The sequence below is a fragment of the Papio anubis genome, chromosome 20 (assembly GCF_008728515.1).
Source record: "Papio anubis isolate 15944 chromosome 20, Panubis1.0, whole genome shotgun sequence".
Taxonomy (NCBI): Eukaryota; Metazoa; Chordata; class Mammalia; order Primates; family Cercopithecidae; genus Papio; species Papio anubis.
Window position 1 is genome coordinate 49338714 of NC_044995.1, and position 24074 is coordinate 49362787.

At 61.3% G+C, this 24074-nt stretch overlaps 4 protein-coding genes across 15 annotated transcripts in view; 1 reads left to right on the top strand and 3 right to left on the bottom strand.

Annotated features, from left to right (window-relative positions):
* Window positions 1-91: 91 nt before the first annotated feature.
* On the bottom strand, window positions 92-2958 carry AMH (anti-Mullerian hormone). The gene is made up of 5 exons (XM_009193103.4): window positions 2440-2958; window positions 1676-1824; window positions 1400-1508; window positions 1153-1312; window positions 92-1062 (listed from the first exon to the last, which is right to left on the bottom strand). The coding sequence occupies exons 1-5, from the start codon at window positions 2852-2854 to the stop codon at window positions 207-209; spliced, it is 1689 nt and encodes a 562-aa protein (XP_009191367.3). The 5' UTR covers window positions 2855-2958; the 3' UTR covers window positions 92-206.
* A 573-nt stretch (window positions 2959-3531) lies between these two features.
* On the bottom strand, window positions 3532-16722 carry SF3A2 (splicing factor 3a subunit 2). 4 transcript variants are annotated; one of them, XM_003914615.5, is made up of 9 exons: window positions 16344-16722; window positions 9532-9694; window positions 8497-8568; window positions 8334-8380; window positions 6958-7067; window positions 5408-5457; window positions 5188-5328; window positions 4537-4605; window positions 3532-4443 (listed from the first exon to the last, which is right to left on the bottom strand). In XM_003914615.5, exons 2-9 carry the CDS (start codon window positions 9655-9657, stop codon window positions 3643-3645), a joined length of 1416 nt encoding a protein of 471 aa, XP_003914664.2. In that variant the 5' UTR covers window positions 9658-9694; window positions 16344-16722; the 3' UTR covers window positions 3532-3642. The 4 variants fall into 4 exon arrangements, with proteins under 4 accessions (XP_003914664.2, XP_031516010.1, XP_009191368.1 ...); XM_031660150.1 differs by having other exon boundaries at window positions 16593-16647; XM_009193104.4 differs by lacking the exon at window positions 16344-16722 and adding an exon at window positions 15726-15901.
* On the top strand, window positions 16609-20063 carry PLEKHJ1 (pleckstrin homology domain containing J1). Of its 2 annotated transcripts, none has more exons than XM_021930509.2 (6): window positions 16609-17083; window positions 17305-17315; window positions 17411-17477; window positions 18967-19057; window positions 19146-19209; window positions 19323-20063. In XM_021930509.2, exons 1-6 carry the CDS (start codon window positions 16894-16896, stop codon window positions 19386-19388), a joined length of 489 nt encoding a protein of 162 aa, XP_021786201.2. In that variant the 5' UTR covers window positions 16609-16893; the 3' UTR covers window positions 19389-20063. The 2 variants fall into 2 exon arrangements, with proteins under 2 accessions (XP_021786201.2, XP_003914663.2); XM_003914614.4 differs by having other exon boundaries at window positions 16891-17083; window positions 17248-17315.
* Window positions 20064-20600: 537 nt separating this feature from the next.
* DOT1L (DOT1 like histone lysine methyltransferase) overlaps window positions 20601-24074 on the bottom strand; it is a 71960-nt gene continuing 68486 nt past the window's right edge. For all 8 annotated transcript variants that reach the window (XM_003914612.5, XM_009193101.4, XM_021930506.2 and 5 more), the window contains one exon: window positions 20601-23446. In XM_003914612.5, the coding sequence (XP_003914661.2) occupies window positions 23439-23446 (8 nt within the window). In that variant the 3' untranslated portion in view covers window positions 20601-23438. The remainder of the gene's footprint in view (window positions 23447-24074) is intronic.

A 24074-nucleotide genomic window follows, 5' to 3' on the forward strand; every position in this document is an offset into this window, starting at 1 on the left:
GGCAGGGGAAAGACAGCGAGCGCTACAGGGTGGACCCAGGCCGTGCGCAAGGAGAGACGGGCGGCCCCTCTAACACGCACGGACACCCCACTCGGTTGCTTGCTGGTCTTTATTGGGGCGATACTTGGGGTCCGAATAAATATGGGAAGGGGCGCGAGCTGGGGCACGTCCGGCCCCTCGGGGCAGGAGTCTGAGAGGCGCAGGGGTCACCGGCAGCCACACTCGGTGGCCACCATGTTGGGCACGTGGTGCGCGCTGATGCGCTCCTCCGACAGGCTGATGAGCAGCTTGCCCGCGTAGGCGGTGGGCACGCAGCAGGGGGGGCGCGCCAGGGCGGCCCCACGGGCCTGCATCTTCAGCAGCAGCACCACGTGGTTGCCGTAGCGCGGGTTGCGGTCGGACTGCGGCCAGCCGCACACGCCCTGGCAATTGTTGGCCTGGTAGGTCTCCGGGATGAGTACGGAGCGCTCGGCGCGGAGGTCTACGCTGAGCTCGCGCAGCGCGCACGGCCCGTCGGCGGCGGTGGTCCCTGCGCTGCGCTGTGCCCGCCCCGGCCCGCGTGGATCCCGCCCGCGCCACTCCGCGCGCAGGCCCTGCAGCGCTTTCAGAAGCAGCAGAGCTCGCAGGGGATCGCCGGGGCCGCCGGGGCCGCCTGGGCAGAGCGCGAGCAGGCGTGCCAGCAGCGGGGCTGCGGCTGGAGGCAGACCCGGGAGGCTGCTCAGCTCGGCAGCCGCTGCTTGCAGCTCGGCAGCCACGCGGTGCGCCAGGGCAGTCGCCCACGGCGCCGACGTGGGGTCGTGCAGGGGCGCGGGGTCCCCGGTGGTGGCCGCGGTGGGCCGCAGCAGCAACAGCGGCTCCTCGCCGTCTAGCAGGCGCTCCAGCGCCGCGGGGTCCGACAGGTTGACCAGGCCCTGCGGGAAGCCGGCCAGCGCGTCGGGGTCCAGGGCCAGGCGGGGCGCGGAGGCCCGGGCCGGGGGGCCCCGCAACGCCCGCACCAGGCGCGTGAGCGTCTCCAGGAAGGGGTCTGCACTGGGCGGCGGCGACTCGAGCTCCGCGGATGGCCTGGAACCCGCAGTTAGGGGAGTTGAGAGCGGGCGCGAGGCCACGCCGCCCCCGCCTGCTCCTGCCCCATGCCCCCGGGCCTGCACGCACCTGGGCGGCGGGAAGGGCACGGTGTCCAGCTGGCCTTGCGCGGGCAGTGGCGCAGGCTCAGACCGCGGCAGCAGGAGTAGGGCCGGGGTCATCCGCGTGAAGCAGCGGTGGTCGTCGCCGAACAGCAGTGCCTGCAGCTGGGCCGTACTCAGGAGGGAGCCTGCGGTGGGTGGGCGCGGGGTTGGCTCAGGGGCTGGGGGCTGAGGGCAGTCGACCCGGCACCCGGTCCCTCTCCACGCACACCTACCCTCTCCGCGGGGCTGCAGGGTCAAGGCCAGCCCGGAGCCGCGCCAGGCCCCCGCAGGGCGGTCCACCGCCAACGCCAGGTAGCGAGTGTCCCGTGACGGGCAGAGGCTCTGTGGAGACCAGGGCTCAGCCCGGCTGGAGGCTTAGCCAGCCTTGCTCTACCGGTGCCCTTCCTCCCATTGCCACTGGTTCTACGCTTCTCTCAGTACCGCAGACCCTGCAACAAATCCATGCCCCTGCCGCGGCCCAGGCAATGCCCCATGCAACTCCCTGGTACCTGGGCACCCGGCAGCCCAGCCCTCGTCACAGTGACCTCAGGGCCAGGCCCAGGCCCAGGGTACAGCACCAGCAGCGCCAGCTCCGGGGGGTCGGCTACTCCACGCGGGGGCTCCTGGAACCTCAGCGAAGGTGTGGGCTCCCAGGTCACTGCAGCCAGGACAGCAGGGGACGCCTGAGCCATTGAAGGCCAGGCCCGTCCCACACTCCCCTGGGAGTCTTTGGGATCCGTCCCTGCTGCTCTGGCCACTGTGCAGGGGGCCTCGAGCGGGGGAAGAAGTGTCCCTCTTCACTGCCTGCCTGCAGCCAGGGAGCGGTGACTGCCCGGGCAGGCAGAGGCTGCGTCCGAGGCTGTGGGTGGGGCTGCTGCCCTGGGGTCTCTGGGTTAGGGCGCCTGATGAAGCCCCTTCCCCGCAGGGAGTCTCTCAGGCCAGTGGCCCCGAGAACAGGCTGGCCAGGTGTGGGGCGGTGGGGAGGAGGGTTCCACTGGCCCCGAGCCACAGGGTGGTTTCTTCACGGGTGGCGAGAAGACAGCAGCTCTCTCCCTGCCGCTGCGGCAGGGGCTGGTCTAAGAGCTGGGCTTCAGGGACAGGACAGAGCGCAGTGCCCACCTTCCAGGCCATGGACCCACAACCCAGTCCCAGAACAAGACCACAGCCTCCCTGCCCAGGGTGTGGGCTCTGCCAGCCCCTGATCTTCCCTAGGAGGACCTGGCCCACCTGAAGGAGGCCGGCGGTGCCAAGCTCGGGGCTGGGCCCCACGTACCTTCCTCCAGGTGCAGGACCACCAGGCGCTGCCCCCCAGGGTCCCGCAGCCAGGCCCCCAGCCGCTGTAGAGAGGGCAAGGCAGCCTGCCTGTCACTGGGGGTGCACACCCCAAAGGTGGCCAGGTCTCGGGGGCCCCAGCGGGCCCGCTGCACGGCCCCCAGGAAGGCCCGCTCATAGGCGCTCAGAACCCCCATGACCTGCAGGGGGGTGCCGCTGCCATTGCTGTCCCCACCCAGTGCCACCAGGCACAGAGGCTCTTGTGGGCTGCCTGGTGGCCAATCCAGGTCTTCTCGGAAGATGAGGCCACCGGTGCCCACAGCTGGTTCTTCTGCTCTGAGGGCCTCAGTCCCCAGCAGAGCCCCCAGGGCGGACAGCACCAGGGTCAGGCTGGTGAGAGGCAGGTCCCGCGTCATGGGTGCTGCCAGGGGCTGGGCTGCCCGCCTTGTGGAAGCCGAGTGGAAGGTGGGGTGTTTGTAAAGGACAGGCCCCTATCTCCTCTGCCGCGACCTTGGGGGACAGTGCCCGGCGCCCCCACTCCAGGCAGAGTGGCCTTCTCAAAGAGCCCTTTCTGTCGCCAGCAGACTATCTCCCTCCCCACAGCGATAGAGCTGGGCCTGATTTGTCAACATGCTGTCCTTGAGGGCCCGTCCCCAGAAGGCACAGGAGTGGGAACCAGGCTGGGAGTGATGGCCAAGCAGCCAGACTAGACAGCGCTGGGGGCGGGGGGCCCAGATGTCCTGGGTACTAAGGGGTGGGCCTGGAAGGGGAGGGTCCCAAGTCAGTGGGGGCGCCCTGTCCCTGCTCACCCTCCCAACCCCTGGTGGGCTATCTGGAGACCCCAAGGATATCATGAGAGTCTGCTCTTCCCTCCCCAGGACAGGACCCCAGACCCCCTCCTAGCTGGCTGGTGGAGTCTGTCCTCCACCAGGCCACCTCCAAAGTACAGCTGTCTCTCAGGCCTCCCACAGGTGTCTCCTGGCAGGCCCCAGGCCCTCCCCAGTCGGCGCAAACTCAGGGATGGTGCTGTGCCTGGCACTCCCACACAGCACTGACAAGGGAGGGCGGCGCTGCAGACATCAGTGCACTCGGGGCTGGGGAAGGCTGTTTAATGAGCAGGGGGCAGTACAAAAGAGCAGCCTTCTCTCGATGGCAAAAGGCAGGAGCACCTGGCGCTGAGCTTGCTGGGGGAGGGAGCAGCTTCTCAGTTGGTTGGGGGAGGGGGAGGTATGTTCCCTGGGCCTTCGGAGGGGAGTGGGGGCCTCAGCATTGGGGGCATGGGAGTTGGGGGGTGTACCCCAGGATTTGAGGGGTGAACTCCAGGAGGCTGAGGGTGGACCCCAGGAGCTGATGGATGGACCCCGGGAGGTTGGGGGTGGACTCCCGGGGCCTGAGGGTGCATCCCTGGGGCTGGTGGGTGCACCCCCGGGGCCTGAGGGTGAACAGCAGGGGCTGCTGGGTGTACCCCTGGGGCCTGGGGGTGAACCCCCGCTGATGGGGGAGGATGGACCCCTGGGGCTGGTGGGTGAACCCCAGGGGCTGGTGGGTGGACTCCAGGGGCTGGTGGGTGAACCCCGGGGGCTGGAGGGTGAACCCCGGGGGCTGGAGGGTGGACTCCGGGAGCCGGGGGGTGGACCCCAGAGGTTGGTGGGTGGACCCCAGGGGCTGGGGGATGGACGCCAGGAGCTGGGGGATGGACCCCAGGAGCTGGGGGATGGACGCCAGATGTGGGGGGATGCACCACTGGGGCCGGGGGGTGGACCCCTGGAGCTGGCGGGGGTAGCTGGGGTGGTCCCGGGGGCCCTGAGGGCGCAGGCCCCGTGGGGGGCATGGGTGGCAGAGGTAGGCCTCCTGGCGGTGGTGGTGGCAAAGACTCGGGCAGCGGTGGCCGAGGGGGCAGACCATTCATCAGCGGGGGTGGAGGCCGCTTCACCCCAGGGGGGCCGGCGGGGAGGCTGGGCGGAGCCGGGGGCTTCTCCATCTTAAAGTGGAACTGGAGGAAGAACTAGAGAGACGGAGAAAGGTTCAGCAGGCACGGGCGGGGCTAGGGCCACCAGGGCTGGGCAGGAAGGAGCCAAGCTCAGGGCTAGCCACTCACCTGCTTGGTCTCCCGGTTCCAGTGTGTCCAGAACTTGCCCTCCGCCTTGTCAATCTCTCTGCTCGGCACCTGGGAGGGCGGGGGACAGAGAGGGCTCCTGGTCCCTGTGACCTCAGGGTAGCCATCAGGCAGGGAGCCTGAGGCATTAGCCTCCCCGGCCCGGACTCCACCCTGGGAGCCCAAGAGAAGGCCCCGGCCTGGTAAGACTTTCGATGGGCACAGGGTTCAGTTCTGGAGTGACACAGACCCGGCCTCAACGCTAGCACACGCTGGCCCCCACCCTGGACAGGCGCCGTTTGTATTGTTCCCTGATGGCTGCTTTGTCCAGGCGTGGGCACAGGCTGTGGGAAGCCCTCCAGCAGCCTGGACCAAGAAGTGAGGTCACTTGGCGAAGGCCTCACAGGCCCAGCGCTCAGCCCTGCCGGCCTCCCTTCTCCATGGACACAGTGGAGCCCAAGCAGGCCCCCTCCTGCAAAGCCCAATGGGAGGGGCGCCCTGCCCGGCCTGCACAGACCCTTCTGGCTCCGTCTCGGGGATCCCAGGGGACCCCACAGCCTGATAGGAGGGGCGCTCTGCCCAGCCTGTGCAGATCCTTCTGGCTCGCACATCTCAGGGGGCCCGCGGGCCCAGGGGACCCCACAGCCATGCTACCTTGAAGGCGATGGTCTCATAGGGCTCAGCGGCCATGAGCAGGTACTGCCAGCGCCGGTCCGGAGGCTCAATCCTCTGCTCGTACGCAGACATGAAGCGGTGGCGTGGCATGATGCCCTCGGCGATCTCAGGGTAGTCGATCTGTGGGGACACAGCCGGGTTGCAGCGCCACCTTTCAGGTGCCTTCGGCCGCCCCCCACGCCCAAGCCCCTGATCTCACCTGGAAGAGGAGGCTCTGCTGGCCCATCTCCGAGTCCCTCTGCTTGGTCACTGCAACACAGAAAGCTCTCAGGTCCCGGCTGCTTGTCCTCCCCAAAGCTGAGGGACCTGGGGCAGGCTAATGCCACCCACTGAACGAGGGCGAGACGCCAGGGGAGGCCCTGTGGCTCCAGGCAACCACCAATCTCTGCCCAGGCTCTGGGACTCTGGTATAGGTGAAGGCACAGGTGCGCCAGGGCTGAGCTACCTGCGGAGTCACTCGGGCAGGGACCGAGGGTGGTACTCCTTTGTCCTAATCCCCAGAGCCCTTCACCCAGGGTGCTGGGACACTATCCAGCAGGAGTCGGGGCCACTGGGTAGGGAGCGGCCCTTGGCACCCTGGCTCTGGGATTAGAGTGGGGCCGCCTGAACAGGGCCAACACCATCTATAGGGTGAGCGGGAGAGGATGCCTTTCCCACCAGAGCTCAGCAGCCTGGACCCCGAGAATGGCTGCTGGGCCGCCTACGGCCTGGCCACTCTCCAAGCAGCCTCAGGCACGCACACTCACAAGCCCTCCACCTCCTCACTGCCCTGAGCCCAAGCTCAGGACCTGTCAGGGCCTCCCCACCAGGAGTCTGCCGCTCTAGCCACCCTCGTCCACCCAGTGCACCTGCCCCGGGGCCTGTGCCCTGCAGGCTCCTGTCTGGAGGCCAGGCACACAGGCTGTCCCCATCTTCCGTAAAGCACATTTGCTGGGGCCGGGCGCGGTGGCTCACGCCTGTAATCCCAACACTGTGGGAGGCCGAGACAGGCGGATCACGAGGTCAGGAGATCGAGACCATCCTGACTCACATGGTGAAACGCCGTCTCTACTAAAAATACAAAAATTAACTGGGCGCGGTGGCGGGCGCCTGTAGTCCCAGCTACACGGGAGGCTGAGGCAGGAGAATGGTGTGAACCCGGGAGGCGGAGCTTGCAGTGAGTGGAGATCACGCCACTGCACTCCAGCCTGGGCAACAGAGCGAGACTCTCTCAAAAAAAAAAAAAAAAAAGAACACTTGCTGGGTAGCGTGCCCGCCTTCCTGACGCTACAGACACAAGGTCTGTCTCTTCTACCCTGGCCGCTTCCCTGGCTTTCTGAACCAGGTCACCTCCTGCCATTCCCACTGCTGAGGGTCCCAGAGGAGCCACCTCTAACAGCCGCTTCTTCCTGTCCTCCTTCAGAGGCTTCAAGGTTAACCGGAGGAATGTGCCAGGGCTCACCACACCTCCACTTCCACTCTTTTGCTTAGCAAGACTCCCCAGAAGCTTCCACAACACTCGGACAGGAGGGCACAGACTGTGGCTCAGCTGGGAAAGGGGCCGCTGGGTGAGACGGGTGCTTATCGGGCTCAGCCTGACAGCTCCCAGACACAACGCCAGAGGCTGCAGGTGGGTGAGGGATGGCCACCAAGGCCAGAAAACAGCGGCTCAGGAATGAGGGTCTTAGGGCTGCGCCTCCTGCACTGGAGCCCAAAGAACCTATTCATGCAGCAGCAGCGGCTGTGGCCAGCGCCGCTCCGGGCACTCACCTTTGTAGCCTGGGCGGCCGATCTTCACAAACTTCTTCACCTCCACCTTGACCTTCTCAGGTGCGGGCTGGGCAGGGGCCTCCTTGGCCTCCTTGGCGGCTCGCCGGGCCCTGCAGGCAGGATGGACGTGGTGCTGGGGCCCCTCCACACACAGGCACCAAGGCCACGGGCCCCCTGACCTTGGAGCTCACTACAAACTGAGGGATGAGGAGGGCCAGGGGCCTGGGAGGGGCCCTGGGGTTTGGCTGAGAACAGGGATAGGACAGGCACGTTCTCTTCCTGTCATGCTCCTCACTGTCCCTGGCTGGGGTCCTACCAACAACTCCATGCCTCTGCTTTTTTTTTTTTTTGAGACCGAGTTTTGCTCTTGTGGCCCAGGCTGGAGTGCAGTGGTGCGATCTTGGCTCACCGCAACCTCCACCTCCCAGGTTCAAGCGATTCTCCTGCCTCAGCCTCTCCAGTAGCTGAGATTACACGCATCCACCACCATGCCCGACTAATTTTTTTGTATTTTTAGTAGAGATGGGGTTTCTCCATGTTGGTCAGGCTGGTCTTGCCCTCCTGACCTCAGGTGATCTGCCATGACCCTCCCCAGTGCTGGGATTATAGGCGTGAGCCACTGCGCTCAGCCTTTCTTCTTTTTTTTTTTTTTTAAATAGACTGGTCACCATCTGTCACCCCAGGCTGGAGTGCAGTGCTTCATCTGGTTCATGCAACCTCTGCCTCCCAGATTCAAGATTCTCCTGCCTCAGCCTCCATAGTAGCTGTGATTACAGGTGTGCGTCACCATGTCCAGCCTAATTTTTATATTTTTAGTAAAGATGGAGTTTTCTTTTTCTTTTTTTTTTTTTTTTTTTGAGACAGAGTCTAAGCTCTGTCACCAGGCTGGAGTGCAGTGGCGGATCTCGGCTCACTGCAAGCCTCCGCCTCCCGGGTTCAGGCATTCTCCTGCCTCAGCCTCCCGGTAGCTGGGACTACAGGCCCACCACCTTGCCCGGCTAGTTTTGTATTTTTTTTAGTGAGAGCGGGGTTTCACCGTGTTAGCCAGGATGGTCTCGATCTCACAATTTCATTGATCCGCCCGTCTCGGCCTCCCAAAGTGCTGGGATTACAGGCTTGAGCCACCGCGCCCGGCACAAGATGGAGTTTCACAATGTTGGTCAGGCTGGTCTCGAACTCCTGACCTCAAGTGATCTGCCCGCCTCAGCCATCCACGCCTCTGTTCTCTAATGCTCCCCAGAAACCGTACTCCAGCGCCCAGGGAGGCCCAGGCCAGGCTGGCTTCCCGGCCGTGGAGCAGTGGCCTGTGAGGCTCACAGAGACTTGAGCTGACAGCTGCTGGAGCACCAGGCATCAAAGGGGCACGGGGTACTCACAGGTTGGTCTGGTGCTTCTTCCCCTGGGTATGTGCCAGGTAGCTCCCCTGGAGTGGAAAGGAAACACACATGACTCGGGCCGGGCAGACAGACACAGGCAGGTCCCCCTGACGTCAGCCACTCAGCCCGCCGCGAGCTGCCCGGAGCCGGGCAGAGGCCGCACCTCATTGTTGTGAAGCGTCAGGCACAGCTTGCATTCATAGGAGCCCAGGTGGTTCTTCATGAAGTACGGGTCCTGGAGGGGAAGAACAGGCGCCCGTTAGACAGATCGAGGCCTGCTGCGGTCAGGGCCCTCAGACGCAGGATCCCCTTTCTGTACAGGCATGGCTGTCCCTGACGGTGTCAAGCGTTTCTGAAAACGGGGGATCCGGCGGGAGGCCTTTGTGAGCACAGGTGTCACCGCCTGGGGCTGTGGCCCAGGCTCTGAGCAGCGGGGGTTTCCAGGGAGCCCCCCGCACCACCTTCCTGGTGGTTCTGAGTCAGAGGGAGGCAGAGTCAGCACAGCACTCCTGGTCACTCCCAATGCAGGGAGCTGTCCGCTGCCCATGCCACCACGCCAGTGGTCGCCACAAGGCAGACACAGGCACAAAAAAAGTAAATGGGCTACACTGAAGGCCCAGAGACCCGCCCATCTCCAGGCCTTAAGCCGGGGCAGCCAGGCACACGCCTCTCGTCTCAGACACTGGAGTTCAAAGGCTAACTCCACCATCTGTGGCTGGGGCACCCCTCCACCCGTGACCTCATCTGGAAGACAGGGACAGTGACAGAGCCCTCGTCATAGGCCAGGTCCGTGGGGCGTGTCAGGGTACACAGAGAGTGCTCCAGTCCCGATGTCCACGGTGCTGAGGGGACCCGGCTCATCCCCGCCCCTGCACAAGCTAAAATCAAAGGCTGCCCTTCACCACATCTGGCTGGACTGACATAAGCTCTCCCCACTCCCAGAAAATTAAATGATGCGAAACAGAAGGTTTTGGACAGAACAAAACATTCTCACACGGGGCTCAGAGCCACAGAGGGTCTGCTCTCTAAGGTGGACAGATGGGAGCTGTGGCTGCTCGGGGCAACAGGGGAGCATCTGGACACGGGGCTACACCGCCCAGGCTGGGTGGAGGCCCAGGAAGAGCCTCTGGCACCCTCTCCAGGGCTGTCCTGGAAAGCCGAGCCCCCGCCACAGGCGGCTGCACGGTGGCTGGCCCACCTTGTTGATGTCGATGGTCTCTAGGGCCAGCTGCCGGAGGCGCTCCCTGCGGTCACGGTTGCTCTCGGAGGAGGAGGCCACGCCCCCGCTCCCGGTCTTGCCCCCAGGGCGATGCTGGAAGTCCATGGTGACGGCCTTGGGGCTTTAGCAGACGGGGAGACACCTGTGGAGGCCAAGAGGAGAGTGAGAAGGATGGCTCAGAACTCGGGGCTGCTGCTGGGACCTCCCTGGGCCAGGCCACCAGGCTGGAGCCTGTGACAGACCCTCACCCTGCACTCCCAGAGCCAGGGTCTAACCAGCCCTGAGGGGGCCACCCCAAAGTGCACCCAGTCTCTTCCAGGAGGCCGAGGCCCACTGTGGACAGGCACAGACACGAGGAAGCTGGAGCCTGTCTCCAAATGAGCGTATGTGAGGGATGGAGAGGAAGCCACTCCAGCCCAGAGTGCCAAGGCCTGGAGACCTGAAATGGAGCGGGGAGCCCAGAGAAGGCATAAAGGGAAGACAAAGCCAAATTCTCACAAATGAGTCACCACCACCAGGGAGCCTTCCCGGACTGCCTAAGCCCCCAGTGTTCAAGCCTTCCTCTGAACTCCCTCTCTGGTTGGCTTACTTGTCCCCAGCCTAATTCTATCTCTTGGGTTCGCTGTAAACTTATTGGGAGGTGAGGACACTGATCTTTGTGTCCTGACTGGGTAACATCCGGGAGATCGGTCACATCTGCTTGTGGCGCAGGAGGGCTCTGCTGAGTCCCCAACACCCTCTTCCAGATGCAGGCCTGCCACGGTTTCCCGCGCCCTTTCAGGCTCCGTGCAAACCTGAGCTCCAGGCAGCCTCCTCTCATCTCCTGGCACTCTTCCCCTTGAGTCACAGAGGCTGTGCTGTGGCTGTGAACGGGGAGGAAGGGGCCCCAAGGCGAGGGACACAGGTGCCTCTGGACTCTGGGAAAGGCAGGAAACGAGTTCTCCCCCAGAGCCTCCAGAAGGAATGGAGCCCTGTGGACTGGACTCTGACCCCAGAACCGAAGCTGATACAGCCGTGTCATCTGAACGACTGCATCTGCAGTGATGTGCCACGGTGGCGGCAGGTGTGCAGGGGCACGCTGAGGGACAGGCCACGGTGGCCGCAGGTGTGCAGGGGCACGCTGAGGGACAGGCCTGCTGTGCTGCTGACTTGCGGTGGGGCCTGAAGTCACCCCTTAATCTATGGGGGCCCAGGATCCCTCCCCACCCAGTTTTTATTCCCTGGACAAGTTGATGAAAATGATCCAGCGTGGTGACTGGTGAGGCGGACCTCCCGGCTCACTGCAGCATCACAGATGCCCCATCACAAGTTCAGACATCATAAAAGCCCACCCAGAGATGCCCATTTTTACGTGTTGTCACGTAAACTTCGAGAAACCACCACCGTGACCATCGCCATCCCTTCACAAAACAAAGAACATTCCATTGTGAAAAAGGAGACTGTGACAGCAGAAGGACTGTCCTTTGCTGGGAACGCCACCCTCTGGCCCCAAGGAACCCTCTCTGCCTCTCGCTTCTTGACCACGCATTCTTCAGGACCAGGGAGAACTGCATCCTCTCCGTGCTGGCGCCATCAGCCGCAGGCCACGCCAACTCCCACCGTCCCTGCTGCCAGCTTACAACTGCCTGGGAGGCTCTGTCTCCGGGCGGCGCACAGGCGGGCGGGATTGTGTGGGTGCCGCCCGAAAGGTTCATGAAGTGCCTAATTTTTCTCTGGAGGACATTCAAGCATTTCCTGGTCAAGCGACATGAAACTCACATCAGGGGATGTGCGTGGGGAGCCCAGCGAGCAGCCTCCCACCAGGCCGCGGCTGCACTTGCCTCTCCACAACTCACAGAAACCACAGTCCTCCACGCACCTCAGCACCGAACCAAGCCCTCGCTGGGGGGAACATGCAAGAAGGCAGGGAATCGGCCTTCTTTCACGGATGCACCCCAAGAACCCGGGGGGGCCTGGTGCTGGGAGGCACTCCCACACACAGATCTTGGGGAGTCATCAGCGCTCCCCTCTCCCAGGAGGACAGCCTGTTCCTTTCATCATGAAAGAATTCAGCAGCATGCGAACGCCCTGCTTGTCCCCGGTCGTGGCCCCTCCCGGACCATGCCCCCACTCTGAGGCTAAGCTCTGCAGAGCCATCACTGGTCTCTACTCCCAAGCCTGCACTCTCCGCAGCGCCCGCCCATGTGTCCTCATGGCCAGCAGCGTCTGGCGGAGAGAAGAGCAGACGGTCTGCGGAGGACCCAGGGCCCGGGAGGAGCGGGGCTCAGTCTCAGGAGTGACCTGCGCTTCGCTCCTCCACGCAGGAAGGGGCAGCGCAGCTTCTGGGGCCAGGACAAGTGCAGGTGGCCACACCAAGAGCCACCAACCTATCCTGATGTACTTACTTCCCATCACATTTTAGTGACATTTCCAGAATGTTCTAACGACCCAATGGCTGGGAGGACCTGGAAAAGGAACTTAGATGGCAAAATGCTAACAAAGCCAAGAGTTCAAATCCATCTAGGGCGAGCCTAGTTACTTCTCAAACTGGCCAGACAGAACACCCCAGCGGCCAGTGGCTGGCTCAGGACACAAGCTCCAGCTGTCACAGGGAGCTGTCACCTGTGGAGTCTGGCCCACAGAAACCCAAACCCAGACCAATACTCAACCACTCACCAAGTAAAACTCTGATCCAAAACCCAGAAGCCATCTGAACCCAAGCCTAGCCACCGCAGCACTGAACACCCGCACCGTCCTTCCCCAGCAGCTGAAACATGGCGGCACCCTGGGGAAGCTCCCACGCTCTGATCCCCCACGACCCTCGACTAGATCAGAACTTTATTTCCAGCAGAACTGGCATAAAAGGACCTCTGGAGTTAGAGACACAGGCCCAGCAGAGCAAGGGGGCCCAGCGTCAGGCTGAAAAGAGGGGACCGAATCACGACCTGCCGACTGGGCAGCGGGAAGTCCTGCGGTTCCTCGGCACAGCTCAGGCGGCAGGCGGCCCAGCACAGATGCCCCCCCACCGCCCAGGGGGAGAACAGGAGTCTTTTCTGGGGAAACAGCACAAGAGGAAGAATCCTCAAATACGAACATTCGGGGTCCCCACACCTCAAAGAAAAGCCCCGCTCCTCGCCAGACCACTGGGCAGTTGGCCTCCCGGATGAGAAGTGGCGCTCACACAGAGCTGCTGGCCGCTTTGTTCTTAAAGAGAAACACACGCATCTGAGAACAAAGAGACTGATGGGAATCCCAATAAGAGATTGCTGCCTCCCTCCTTCGTTATTGGGGGAAACCGCTGCACCACAAAACCAGAACGGGACGCTGAATGACACCAAGTTGAATTAAAACAAAAAGCCCTTGAACAATACAGACGGGATGATCCAAACAAAAGATTCCATACCAGAGTTGGAAGTTGAGCCAAACAAATCTTTCATAAAGGAAAGCCAAGAGTCGAAAAAACAGGAGAAAAAGCAAGAACCCAGACGGCATTCCAGAATGAGAACAGAAAAAGTACCCAACAAAATAAAACGTGAAAAATATGATCACAGAAATAACGTTAAGAACAAGAAAATTCAAACAAAAACAAAACCCAGGACTAAAAGGAACCAAACTGTCCAGATACCAAGGACTCACCAAGATCAGAAAATAAAAAGACCCCAGGGCACGGGGAGACCAGGGAATTTCACGCCGCACACCACCCAGGAAAATGTGCAGCTTCCACTAGACAAAGAAAACTCAGCAGACAAGATCAGAAACCAGCACAGGAACTGATCTTCCGAGAACGGCACTGAAAACAACGCTTTCACGGTTCTGAGCAAACACAGATGTTTTTTTCTCTCTTTTCCTTTTTTTTTTTTTTTCTGAGATGGATTCCTGCTCTGTCACCCAGGCCGTAGCTCGATCTTGGCTCACTGCACACTCCACCTCCCAGGTTCAAGCGATTCTCCTGCCTCAGCCTCCTGAGTAGCTGAGCTTACAGGCGCCTGCCAACACGCCGGGCTAATTTTTATACTTTTAATAGAGATGGGGTTTCGCCGGGTTGGCCAGGCTGGTCTCAAACTCCCAAACTCAGGTGATCCACCCGCCTCGGCCTCCCAAAGTGCTGGGATTACAGGTGTGAGACACCGCACCCGGCCTACAAATATGGATTTTCAATCTAAATTTTTATACCCCACCAAACTTCTCACTACGAGGGTAAATAAACTCATTTTCAGGCAATCAAGGACTTCCCCCATCCCCGAAAAAAATCATCTATTTCTTCCAAAGCTCCCAGCAGTTCTGCTCTGACAGCAGGAAGAGGAAAAGATGGCCACACTGGGAACAGAGGTCAGCACAGGGCAGCAAGGACAGGAAGGTTTGGGACACCAGCTCCACCCAGGCAGAGCACAATCAGTCCCATTCGGAGGAGGAGGACACGGGGGTCTTGGAGGGCAGTGGGGAGGGGGAGATCAATTCATTTAAACCTGTGCAAACACAACTGATAGGTGTGAGATGCTGGAGCTTTGTGGGGAAATAAACAAACAGTAGGGAAAAGAAAGGCTAATGGTAAAAACAAAGTTAATTAGCTTTAAGGGAAAATAGAATGCTACAACAAAAGCCCAGTTGAACACATTACTTGTTTTAGCAGCCAACTAAATATATATACATGTACGTGTGTGTGTGTGTGTGTATATATATATATATATATTTTTTTTGAGATGGAATCTCGCTGTGTCTCCCAAGCTGGAGTGCAGTGGCGTGATCTCAGCTCACTGCAAGCTCCGCCTCCCGGGTTCACGCCATTCTCCTGCCTCAGCCTCCCGAGTAGCTGGGACTACAGGTGCACGCCACCACACCTGGCTGAATTTTTGTATTTTTAGTAGAGACGGGGTTTCACCATGTTAGCCAGGGTGGTCTCAATCTCCTGACCTCGTGATCCATCTGCGTTGGCCTCCCAAAGTGCTGGGATTATAGGCGTGAGCCACTGCGCCTGGCCCTGAGCAGCCAACAACATTTTGCATCTTATTTAAAAAATACAACCAATGACCAACTGTGCTCACGACAGAAACTCATTCAGGATATGGAAGGCGAAGGTGCAGTGGGTGGATAGGAGGGAGAAAATCTCAACAGCTGTGACAGGAAATCAGCAGATGATGTCTACAAATTGATAAATCCAGGAAGAAGTATGTTATTTACTAAGGTAAAGATCAGGGAACAGAGTGGAAAAACCCCATCTCTACAAAAAAATAGAAAAAAGAGCCGGGTGTAGTGGCTAATGCCTGTAATCCTACCACTTTGGGAGGCTGTGGGGGGGGGGGGGGGGGGGTGGATCACCTGAGGTCAAGAGTTCGAGACCAGCCTGGGCAACATGGCCAAACTCCGTCTCTACAAAAAATACAAAAATTAGCCGGGCATGGTGGTGAGCACCTGTGGTCCCAGCGACTTGGGAGGTTGAGGCAGGAGGACGGCTTGAGCATGGGAGTTCGAGGCTGCAGTAAGCTGTGATGGCACCACTGCACTCACTCCAGCCTGGGTGACAGAGCAAGACACTGTCTCAAAACAAACAAATAGAGAGACAAAAAACCGACGACAACCAGGGGAAATGAGCTTAAGAATTGAGGAAGCCGGGCGCGGTGGCTCAAGCCTGTAATCCCAGCACTTTGGGAGGCTGAGACGGGCGGATCACAAGGTCAGGAGATCGAGACTATCCTGGCTAACACAGTGAAACCCCGTCTCTACAAATAAAAACAGCCAGGCAGGTGGCGGGCGCCTGTGGTCCCAGCTACTCCGGAGAGGCTGAGGCAGAAAGAATGGCGGCGTAAACCCGGGAGGCGGAGCTTGCAGTGAGCTGAGATCCGGCCACTGCACTCCAGCCTGGGCGACAGAGCCAGACTCAGTCTCAAAAAAAAAAAAAAGAATTGAGGAAAGGTGGCCTCCGGGACCTGGGGCTAGACCAGCGGGAAGGAGTTAGTTTTTGGTGGCAACACCGTTCTCTCGTTAAACCCAGCAAACAACCTCTTTTCCAAAGCTCCTCCTGGCTGTTTGGTGTTCTCCAAGGATACACACGAACAACGGTCACAGCCATGTGCACCTGCAAAATGGGGCCAGCTAACGTTTTCTGGTCTCCTTTGGCATGGTGTTGAAGCTGTCACTCCCGTTTTAAGGGGAATGAGGCTTACAGGAGTTATATCACAGAGCCCCAGTGAACTCACAGGTATAGATTAGCATGCAGAAGCGTTCTCGGCTACAAGGAAGGAGGCCCAAACCATTTCAGCCGCGATCCCGATCTGATCCCAACGAGTCTTAGTTGTTTCTTTTTCATTTTGTGAAACAGGGTCTTGCTCTGTTGCCCAGGCTGGACTGCAATTGCGATCATGGCTCACTGCAGCCTCGACATTCCGGGATCAAGCGATCCTCTCGAGTAGCTGGGGCTACAGGTACAACCACCACTCCTGGCTAATTTTTAAAATTTTTTTGTAGAGATGCGGTCTCGCTGTGTTGTCCAGCCTGGTCTCGAACTCCTGGCCTCAAGCGATCCTCCCGCCAAGCCCTCCCTGAGCGGTGAGATTACAGGCGTGAGCCCCCGCGCGCGGCCTCCCAACAGGAGTTTGGAAATAGAGTTCCGAGCGGGCCCGACCCTCCGGGCCCGCCCAGCGCGGGACCTACAGGATGCACAAGGCCGGACGCTCACGGGAGGAGGGAGGGGAGCGACGCCGCCGCCCGCCCCTCGGCCTGCGGCCTGTCGCAAGCTCCTCTCTCCTACGTCCGCTCTTCCCCAGGGAACCCCCGGTCCGAGTCGGCCGCCACCCTCAACCGGCTCCACTCCTCACCAGAGCCTGAGGCCGCGTTATCTCCTCCTCGATCCGCCACCGCCACGACTTCGTTCGGCGCACGCGCGTCGCGGTCAAAGAAAGCACTTCCGGGGCAAATGGGGCGGGCCCTCGGGTGTGCGCATGCCCGGCCCGCCCAGCGGCGCAAGTCAGAGGGTCAGGAGGCGCGAGGGAAAGGGCTGGAGGGGGCGGGGCTGAACGCCCGGCCTGGAAGGCAAACCCCGCGTGCGCACAACGCCCCCAACGAACCCTTGGTCCGCTGCGGCCGCGCTGGGCTAACTTTCGCGAGGGGCGGCTGACATTCTTCGGGAGACGTTATCGCTCCCTCCGCCTGCGCCTGGCCGCTCTAGGAAAGGGTGCCAGCCATCGCGGGGGTGCCTTGATGCTGTTCCACCTTTGTCTGGTTTATTTCAATTTAATGGTTTAATGGCTGTCGTCACTTCTCTGGCCGTGCACCGCCCCCGGCCCAGGTCGCCCGGCACGCACCTGGAGACTGGCGGCATGGCCGGCCCAAAGTGCGCAGGCGCACTAGCCCCGGCAGGGTGGCACCATGTCCTGCGCCCTGAGACCTTTGGCCTCCCGGCCCAGCGTGAACGGGGACGGCGGCCGGGAGGGCGCGGTCCAGGTTCCCGTTCCCCGCGAAGCCATGCGGTACAACGAGAAGGAGCTGCAGGCGCTGTCCCGGCAGCCGGCCGAGATGGCGGCCGAGCTGGGCATGAGAGGCCCCAAGAAGGGCAGCGGTGAGCGGGACCCGGGAGACCGGGACAGTGCCAGGGGCGGGAGGCTGGGGCCGCGGTCCGGGCGCGGGTGCCGGAGGCCGGATTCCGGGTCGGGGCGCCGGGGGCGGGAGGCCGGGGTCCGGGCAGGGGCTGCCTGCGCCCCTGAGCGCGCGCTGTGCCCGCAGTGCTCAAGCGGCGGCTGGTGAAGCTGGTGGTGAATTTCCTCTTCTACTTCCGGACAGACGAGGCCGAGGTAGGGGCGTCGAGGGCGCGCGGGCGGGTCCCAGGCTGGGGCCCCGCGGAGGCCGGGTGCTCACCGCTCCGTCCCGGCGCCCGTGTCTCCTCCAGCCCGTCGGAGCCCTGCTGCTGGAGCGGTGCAGAGTCATCCGGGAAGAGCCCGGCGCCTTCTCCATCAGTGAGTGGGGCTAGGGAAGCCAGCGGCGCCTCCCGCAGCCCGGGGCACCAGCAGCGCTGCAACTGTCCCCTCCCCAGGCGCTCAAGGCCTCCTCTGTGTCCCCAGCCTGGCGCCACCCTCCCCAGACATAAGAATGCATTGTCCACGGACAGCTCAAGGTCAGGTTCTCCTGGCGGGCACCATCCTGCCCACCTGCCAAGTCCACTGAAGCTTGGGTTCCTTCCAGATTCTGCTCTTTCTTCCCTGTGGGCCCAGGCTGTGCTCACAGAGAGGCTGGGCCAGCCCCACCCAAAGCGTTTCCCAACTGCCACAGCTAGCATGGGTCTAGCATTAGGTGGGGGTAGGGGGAGTGAGAGGGGGGTGTTCTCCTGGGTCTTAAGAGATTCCCTTCTGCGGGGAAAGATGGAGTCCCTGCTGGTTTGCCAGAGTGGCTGTCAGAATTTCACAGGTCAGGTGGCTTAGATATCAGAAACATTGTATACAGTTCTGGAGGCCAGAAGTCCTAGATGAAGGTGTTGGTGGGGCTGGGTCCTTCTGAGGCCGAAGGGAATCTCCCAGTTCCTAGTGGCGGCCAGCATCCTCCAGGTTCCTTGGTTTGTGGAAGTGTCACCTTGTCCCTGCATCACGTCTGTGCCCACATTTCCCCTTCTACACAGAAGCCAAGCAGAATTTAGGGCCCACCCTGACAACCGCTTTTTACTTTATTTATTTATTTTTTGAGACAGGGTCTTGCTCTCTCGCCCAGGCTGGAGTGCAGTGGCGTGATCTAGGCTCACTGCAACTTCCCCCTTCAGGGTTCAAGTGATTCTCCTGCCCCAGCCTCCCAAGTAGCTGGGATTACGGGCGTGCGCCACCATGCTCAGCTAATTTTTGTATTTTTAGTAGAGACGGCGTTTTGCCATATTGGCCAGGCCGGTCTCGAACTCCTGACGACAGGTGATCCTCCTGCCTTGGCCTCCCAAAGTGCTGGGATTACAGGCTCCAGCCACTATACCCAGCCCTCTTTTTTTTTTTTAAATTTTTGAGACAGAATCTTTTGTTTCCCAGGCTGGAGTGCAGTAGCGTGATCACAGCTCACTGCAGCTTCAACCCCCTTGGCTCAAGTGATCCTCCCACTTCTGACTTCGGAGTAGCTGGGCCTACAAGGCCCCACCACCACACCCAGCTAATTTTTGTTTTTGTAGAGATGGGGATTTTGCTATGTCACCCAGGCTGCTCTCGAACTCCTGAGCTCAAGCAATCCTCCCACCTCGGCCTCTCAAAGTGCTGGGATTACAGGCGTGAGCCAGTGTGTCCGGCCACAACCTCATTTTAACTAGTTTATTTGCCAAGACCCTATTTCCATACAGGGCCACACTCACGGGTTCTGGGGGTTCAGGACATGAACACATCTTTGTGGGAGCCAGAGGAGGAACAGTTTTGGGCAGTGGCAAGAGGAAGCTGCTCCTGTGGTTTTGGGCAGGACCGACCACAGGTGCTCCCTCCCCAGGCTTCATCGAGGACCCTGAGAGGAAGTACCACTTTGAGTGCAGCAGCGAGGAGCAGTGTCAGGAGTGGATGGAGGCTCTGCGTCGGGCCAGGTGGGGCCAGGCGGTGGTGGGCACCGCTGGGGTGGGCACAGCAGCCATGCAGAGCAGGCAGCTGACCCCGTGCCACCCTCTTCCCCAGCTACGAGTTCATGCGGCGAAGCCTCGTCTTCTACAGGAACGAAATCCGGAAGGTGACAGGCAAGGTGTGTGCAGGGCTGCAGAGGGCCGGGGCGGGGCTGCAGGTCGCTGGGGTGGGGCTGCAGGTGGCAGAGGCAGTCCTCCGGCCCTGGCTAATGGCCACCCGTCCACCCCACAGGACCCCCTGGAGCAGTTCGGCATATCCGAGGAGGCCAGGTTCCAGCTGAGTGGCTTGCAGGCATGAGCGCAGGGCATGGCGGTCGGCGTGCAGCTGGACAGGACTGGCCCTGCCCGGCTGTGAGTCGCTTGGCCATGCCTGGATTTTGTTTGGTGTTTGGTTTTTGGATCAGGGTCTCACTGTGTTGCCCAGGCTAGAGTGCAGTGGTGCCACAGCTCACTGTGACCTTGACCTTCTGGACTCACGTGATCCCCCTGCCTCAGCTTCCCAAGTCGCTGGGGTCACAGGCATGAGCCGTCACACCCAGCCATCACACCTGGATTTCGGTGGGAGGTTTTTGGTTTGGAGACATCCAAAGCCTGAAGCCAGCTGGGTGTGGGCAGGGGCTGCATTTTGTGAAACTGCCCAGCAAGCTGCCCTCTCCAGGGCCCCAGGACCCACCTGACTGGCCTGGCACCTGGTGCCAAGTGCTGCTGCAGGATACACACCCTCCCATGGGTGCCCCGCCTGAGTTGTGTGCATCCGGGGCCTACTGAGCCCCTGGGCTGGTGGCGTGGCGCCCTGCCCCTGCTGATGAATGTACAGAGCCAGACAAAGCTGTGAATGGCATGGGGGCCGAGCCCCCACCAGCTGTGAATTCTCCTGCAGACAGGAGGGCCCTGGTTGTGCGCCTGGGGAAGTGGTTGCCCTGGGGTCAGGGTGCTTGTCGTGTTCAAATAAAGGTACCTCTTTTCCACACTGGGTGGCGGTGAAGTGAAGGAGAAGGGAGGGGCAGCTGGGGAGCCCCCACCCAAGGGAAGTAAAGCTCGGGGTCCTGAGAGGCAGGGGCTGGGACCCCGGCACTGAGGGGGGAGCTGGAACCCCCAGCCAGGACAGGTGGAGGCTGGGACACAGGCCTGGGGAGAATGGGGCTGCTGTGTGGTATCAGGAATCCTGTGACGACCTGGGGTCCCGCCTCTAGCATTCATGGGTCCTCTCGGTGTGTGGCCGGGGCCTGGGCTGGCTGGCTTTGGTCCATCTGATGTGAAAAGGACTTTGCTCGTGTCACTGGGGTTGCAGATCAGGTTTTTTGTTCGTCGGAAGGCAGTTTGCCTGTGGCCTGGTGCAGTCATAAGCCTCCCCAAGGCCAGGGTGTCCTGTTGTCAGCCCCTGTACCTTCTGCTAGGAGCACCCCTAGGCCCTCCACTCCCCCTGCTTCAGCGATGACAGTAGCCGGGGCCTCTCACCGCCAGGAGATGCCTCATGCCACCCAGAAGAAAGGCTGCCATTCACACCAGGTCCAAGTGAAAACGGTCTGTTTATTACAGCGTCTAGAGGTGGGGATGCAGAATGCAGGGGTGCCCGGAGGGAGGGGCGCCCGCAGCCCGGGGGCGGACCGTGACAATGCGCGCAATCCAAATACAGTTCACCAGAAAGACACGGCAGAGCCTCCCGCATGTTACAAAGGCTGACACAGACCAGCAGCGTGTTGTGTTGGGGGGGGGGGGGGGGGGGAGGATCTGACCACCGATGACGAGGGCAGTCAGCTGGCGGGCGGGGGGGTCCCCTGCTGACCACTGAACAGACTGACGCGTCTTGGGGGCAGATAAATTAAGGGGGAAGTCTTAAATAAGTCACCGTGTGTGCCTCGTGGGCCAAGGAGGGGGTGTCCTAGTCGTTAGGGTTCCTATCGATTCCTGAGCAAGAGCCACTCCCAGGCGCCGCCCGCCTGCCCACAGTCAGCAGCAGCAGCACAGGTCCCCGCCGGCTGCCCATGGAAACTCAGACCAGGTGCCAGCACCAGGCTCCAAGATCACCAGGCTCCACAGCCATCCCGCCACCTGCCATACACCCCCCTCAGTCTGGGAGTGCCCGAGAGGGACACGGGTCCAGGGCTCAGAGCAGGAGAGTGTCCACAGGCAGCGCCACACTAGTTCACGTGTGGTGACACGCATGTGACACGCATGTGACCCGGTGGGCTCCAGGAGACTTCTGCCTGGGCCAGTGGCTCCGAGACCCAGTGCGCGCCCTGAACACACGGTCGTCTGTGTGTGGATATGGGCTGCGTGGGCAGGAGCCCTGCATGGCCCGTCTGCAGGACCCGCGGTGGCACCCGGACTGCCACTGTCCCCTAGAGGGAGGCAGAAGTGATACAGTGTTTAAAGAATGTGTCTTGTTCTAGACCAGGGACTCCATGCCTTCTCTGCCATCAACCCTGCAGCATATCGGGCCCATGGCGACACGGAGCAGGCTGCCCGTCCTGAAGGCCAGGCTCAGGGCTTGGGGCTCAGGCAGAGGCACAGCACCTTCGAGCTGAGAGCACCAACGCGGGGCGGGGAAGGCGCTGGGCGCCACCTAAGGGACAGGTCTGGAGCACCATCTTCAGAACTCAACTATATTGGGGGACAGGGGTCTCAGAGGTTGTTGGGGGCCGGGGGAGGCAGCACCCCCACCAGGCACAAGCAGGGGTCTTCCAGGCCCTCCCACACAGCACTCGCCCACCTAGCAACCACAGAAACCTTTCCTCCTCGGCTCCCTCTGGAGGCCACGCGGCAGGAAAACGTGGTAGGGACGTGGTGTGTGTCCATCCTGCCCTTGGGAACCGGAACGCAGGGCTGACACCTGGAGGGTGGATCTGTGGCACCCTGGGGAAGGGGCTCCCAGATGTCACCTCACAGGGGCAAGCACTTGAGAAGGTGAGCTCAGGGAGTGCCACACAGCCCGGGGTCAGGTGTGGGCAGCTCAGACTCCCAGATCCCATCCTCCAGGGAGGGCACAGAGCCACCACTCCCCAGACAATCCAGGCTGACTGCAGGGCTCCCGAAGCACCAGAGTGGCCCTGCCTGCCTGCCACACCCCAGCCTCAGCGCCTCTCCTTCCACACCCAGTCCCAGGCACCCCCCAGGCTGCAGAGTGGGGGGCCGACATCACCCCAGGGCCTAAGGCCAGAAAGGCCAGGCTTCAGCAGTGCACCCCGGCCCCAGCACACCCACAGCAGCTGGGAGAGCCACCACAGGCTTCACGGGACGGGTGCCAGGCGTGACCCTGACAGGAAGGGGATGTGGGGCAGGCAGGGGCGCCGGCAGCTCTGTCTGGGCTGCTGGGAGCTGCCACTGCGGGGTCTGGGGTGGGGGCCGACCCTGGGGCCACTTTGTGCACTGTTTGAATAAATAAGGTTTTTCCCCTCGCTTTTTTTTTCCTCTTCACTGTGCATTATACCATCTAAAAATAAAAGCTGTCAAATCTATGAAATTTATAAATTCTCATCACATCTCTATAAAATACTGCCACTCATTAGTGTGACTCTCTCCTGTACAGAAACACCAACGGACCCACACAGGCCTGCCCCACATCGCAGGGCACGCTGCGAGCCATGGACAGCCGAGAAATACAAAAGTAAATGCACTTGTTAAACGTGCCTGCGCCGTCCTCACAGCACCATCGCACAGCACGGCCAGCTACACCACCGCGCAGACCCGTTCTCGTGCAAGGGCGCGACCCAAGCCCCAGAGGGTGAACAGTCTAAGAGTTCACAGTGCCGGGGTAAAGGTGAAGAGCTCAGGGCAGGCGCCAGGGGCTCAGGAAGGGGCTCAGGCCGCGGCGGGGGGCCTCCGAGGAATGTGGTGGCGACGGGCCTGCCTTTGGTACGGGAGCAGTGCGTCGGGGGAGCTGGCCGGGCGGCGTTTCTGAGAACGGGGTTCGGCGTTGTCAGCGTCTAGTCAGCACCAAGCGGGTGGAGGCAGGCGCGGGCCTGGGGACGAAATAGCACCGGGGCAGGCTGTCGGCGAATCCGCTGGCGGGCCCGCCCTGCAGACACGTGTCTTTATATAGATCTCTCATATATAGATATTTATATTTCTCAATAGGTTGCCTTTTACCACTTAGATGGAATAAAATAAGTCAGAATTGTTTATAATTTTTAAAAAATGATAAATACTTTATCTAAAACTATCGACAGTACAAACTGGACCAGTCCCAGCCTCCTGCGGCGTGCGCCGCCGATTCACAGTGGAGCTCCCGTCCGTCCTCGCCTCTGCCATCCAGGGGTGGGAGCCCGGCAGGCCGGTGGGCACCATGCCACGGGCGCGAGTTGGTCCACACCGTCCTTGCATAGGTCTCGCGGTTGAGGTAGAAATCCTAGTTACCTGCAGAAGGGCACAGTGGGAAGAGCGACCACCTCAGGTTACCATCGCGTCTGGGGGAGCCCAACACTCACCCAGGCTGGGGACCGAGGCCTCCCACGAGCACACAGGCCACCTGGGGCCAGCACCATGACAGGCATGGTGCCAGCTCCCTCTAACCGCAACAGATGATGGGCGTGCCCCGTGGCAGACCCAGGGAGCCTGACACGTGGACACGCAGGCCAAGCTCCGGCATTCCTCCAAAGGAGACACACAGCCGAGTTCAGCTAAAGCCACCCTACCTGCAGCTCATCTCCTATGAGACCCAGCATAGCTTGTTCAGCCCGCAGGTGCCCGCACCGACCCGCCTGGCCGACCAGCCCCGGCCACGGCCTCCGCCTTGGCTCCTGGCTCCCAGTCCTCCTCTCCTTGCCCGGTGGGCTTTGGACTCGCCCAGGAAGGCCTGCGTCCCAGGGCCCCCCGCCGAGGCAGAAGGCCAGGGAGGAGCAGAGGGCACCTTCGCACTGCGCTGCCGGGCACACCATGTCCCTGGAGGGCACGGGTGGCCAACTGCCCTTGGTCAGCGGCCACAGTCTCCACAGACTCTCAGGGGAGGAGTGGACAGGGCAGTCCCTCAAGGCCTCACATCATC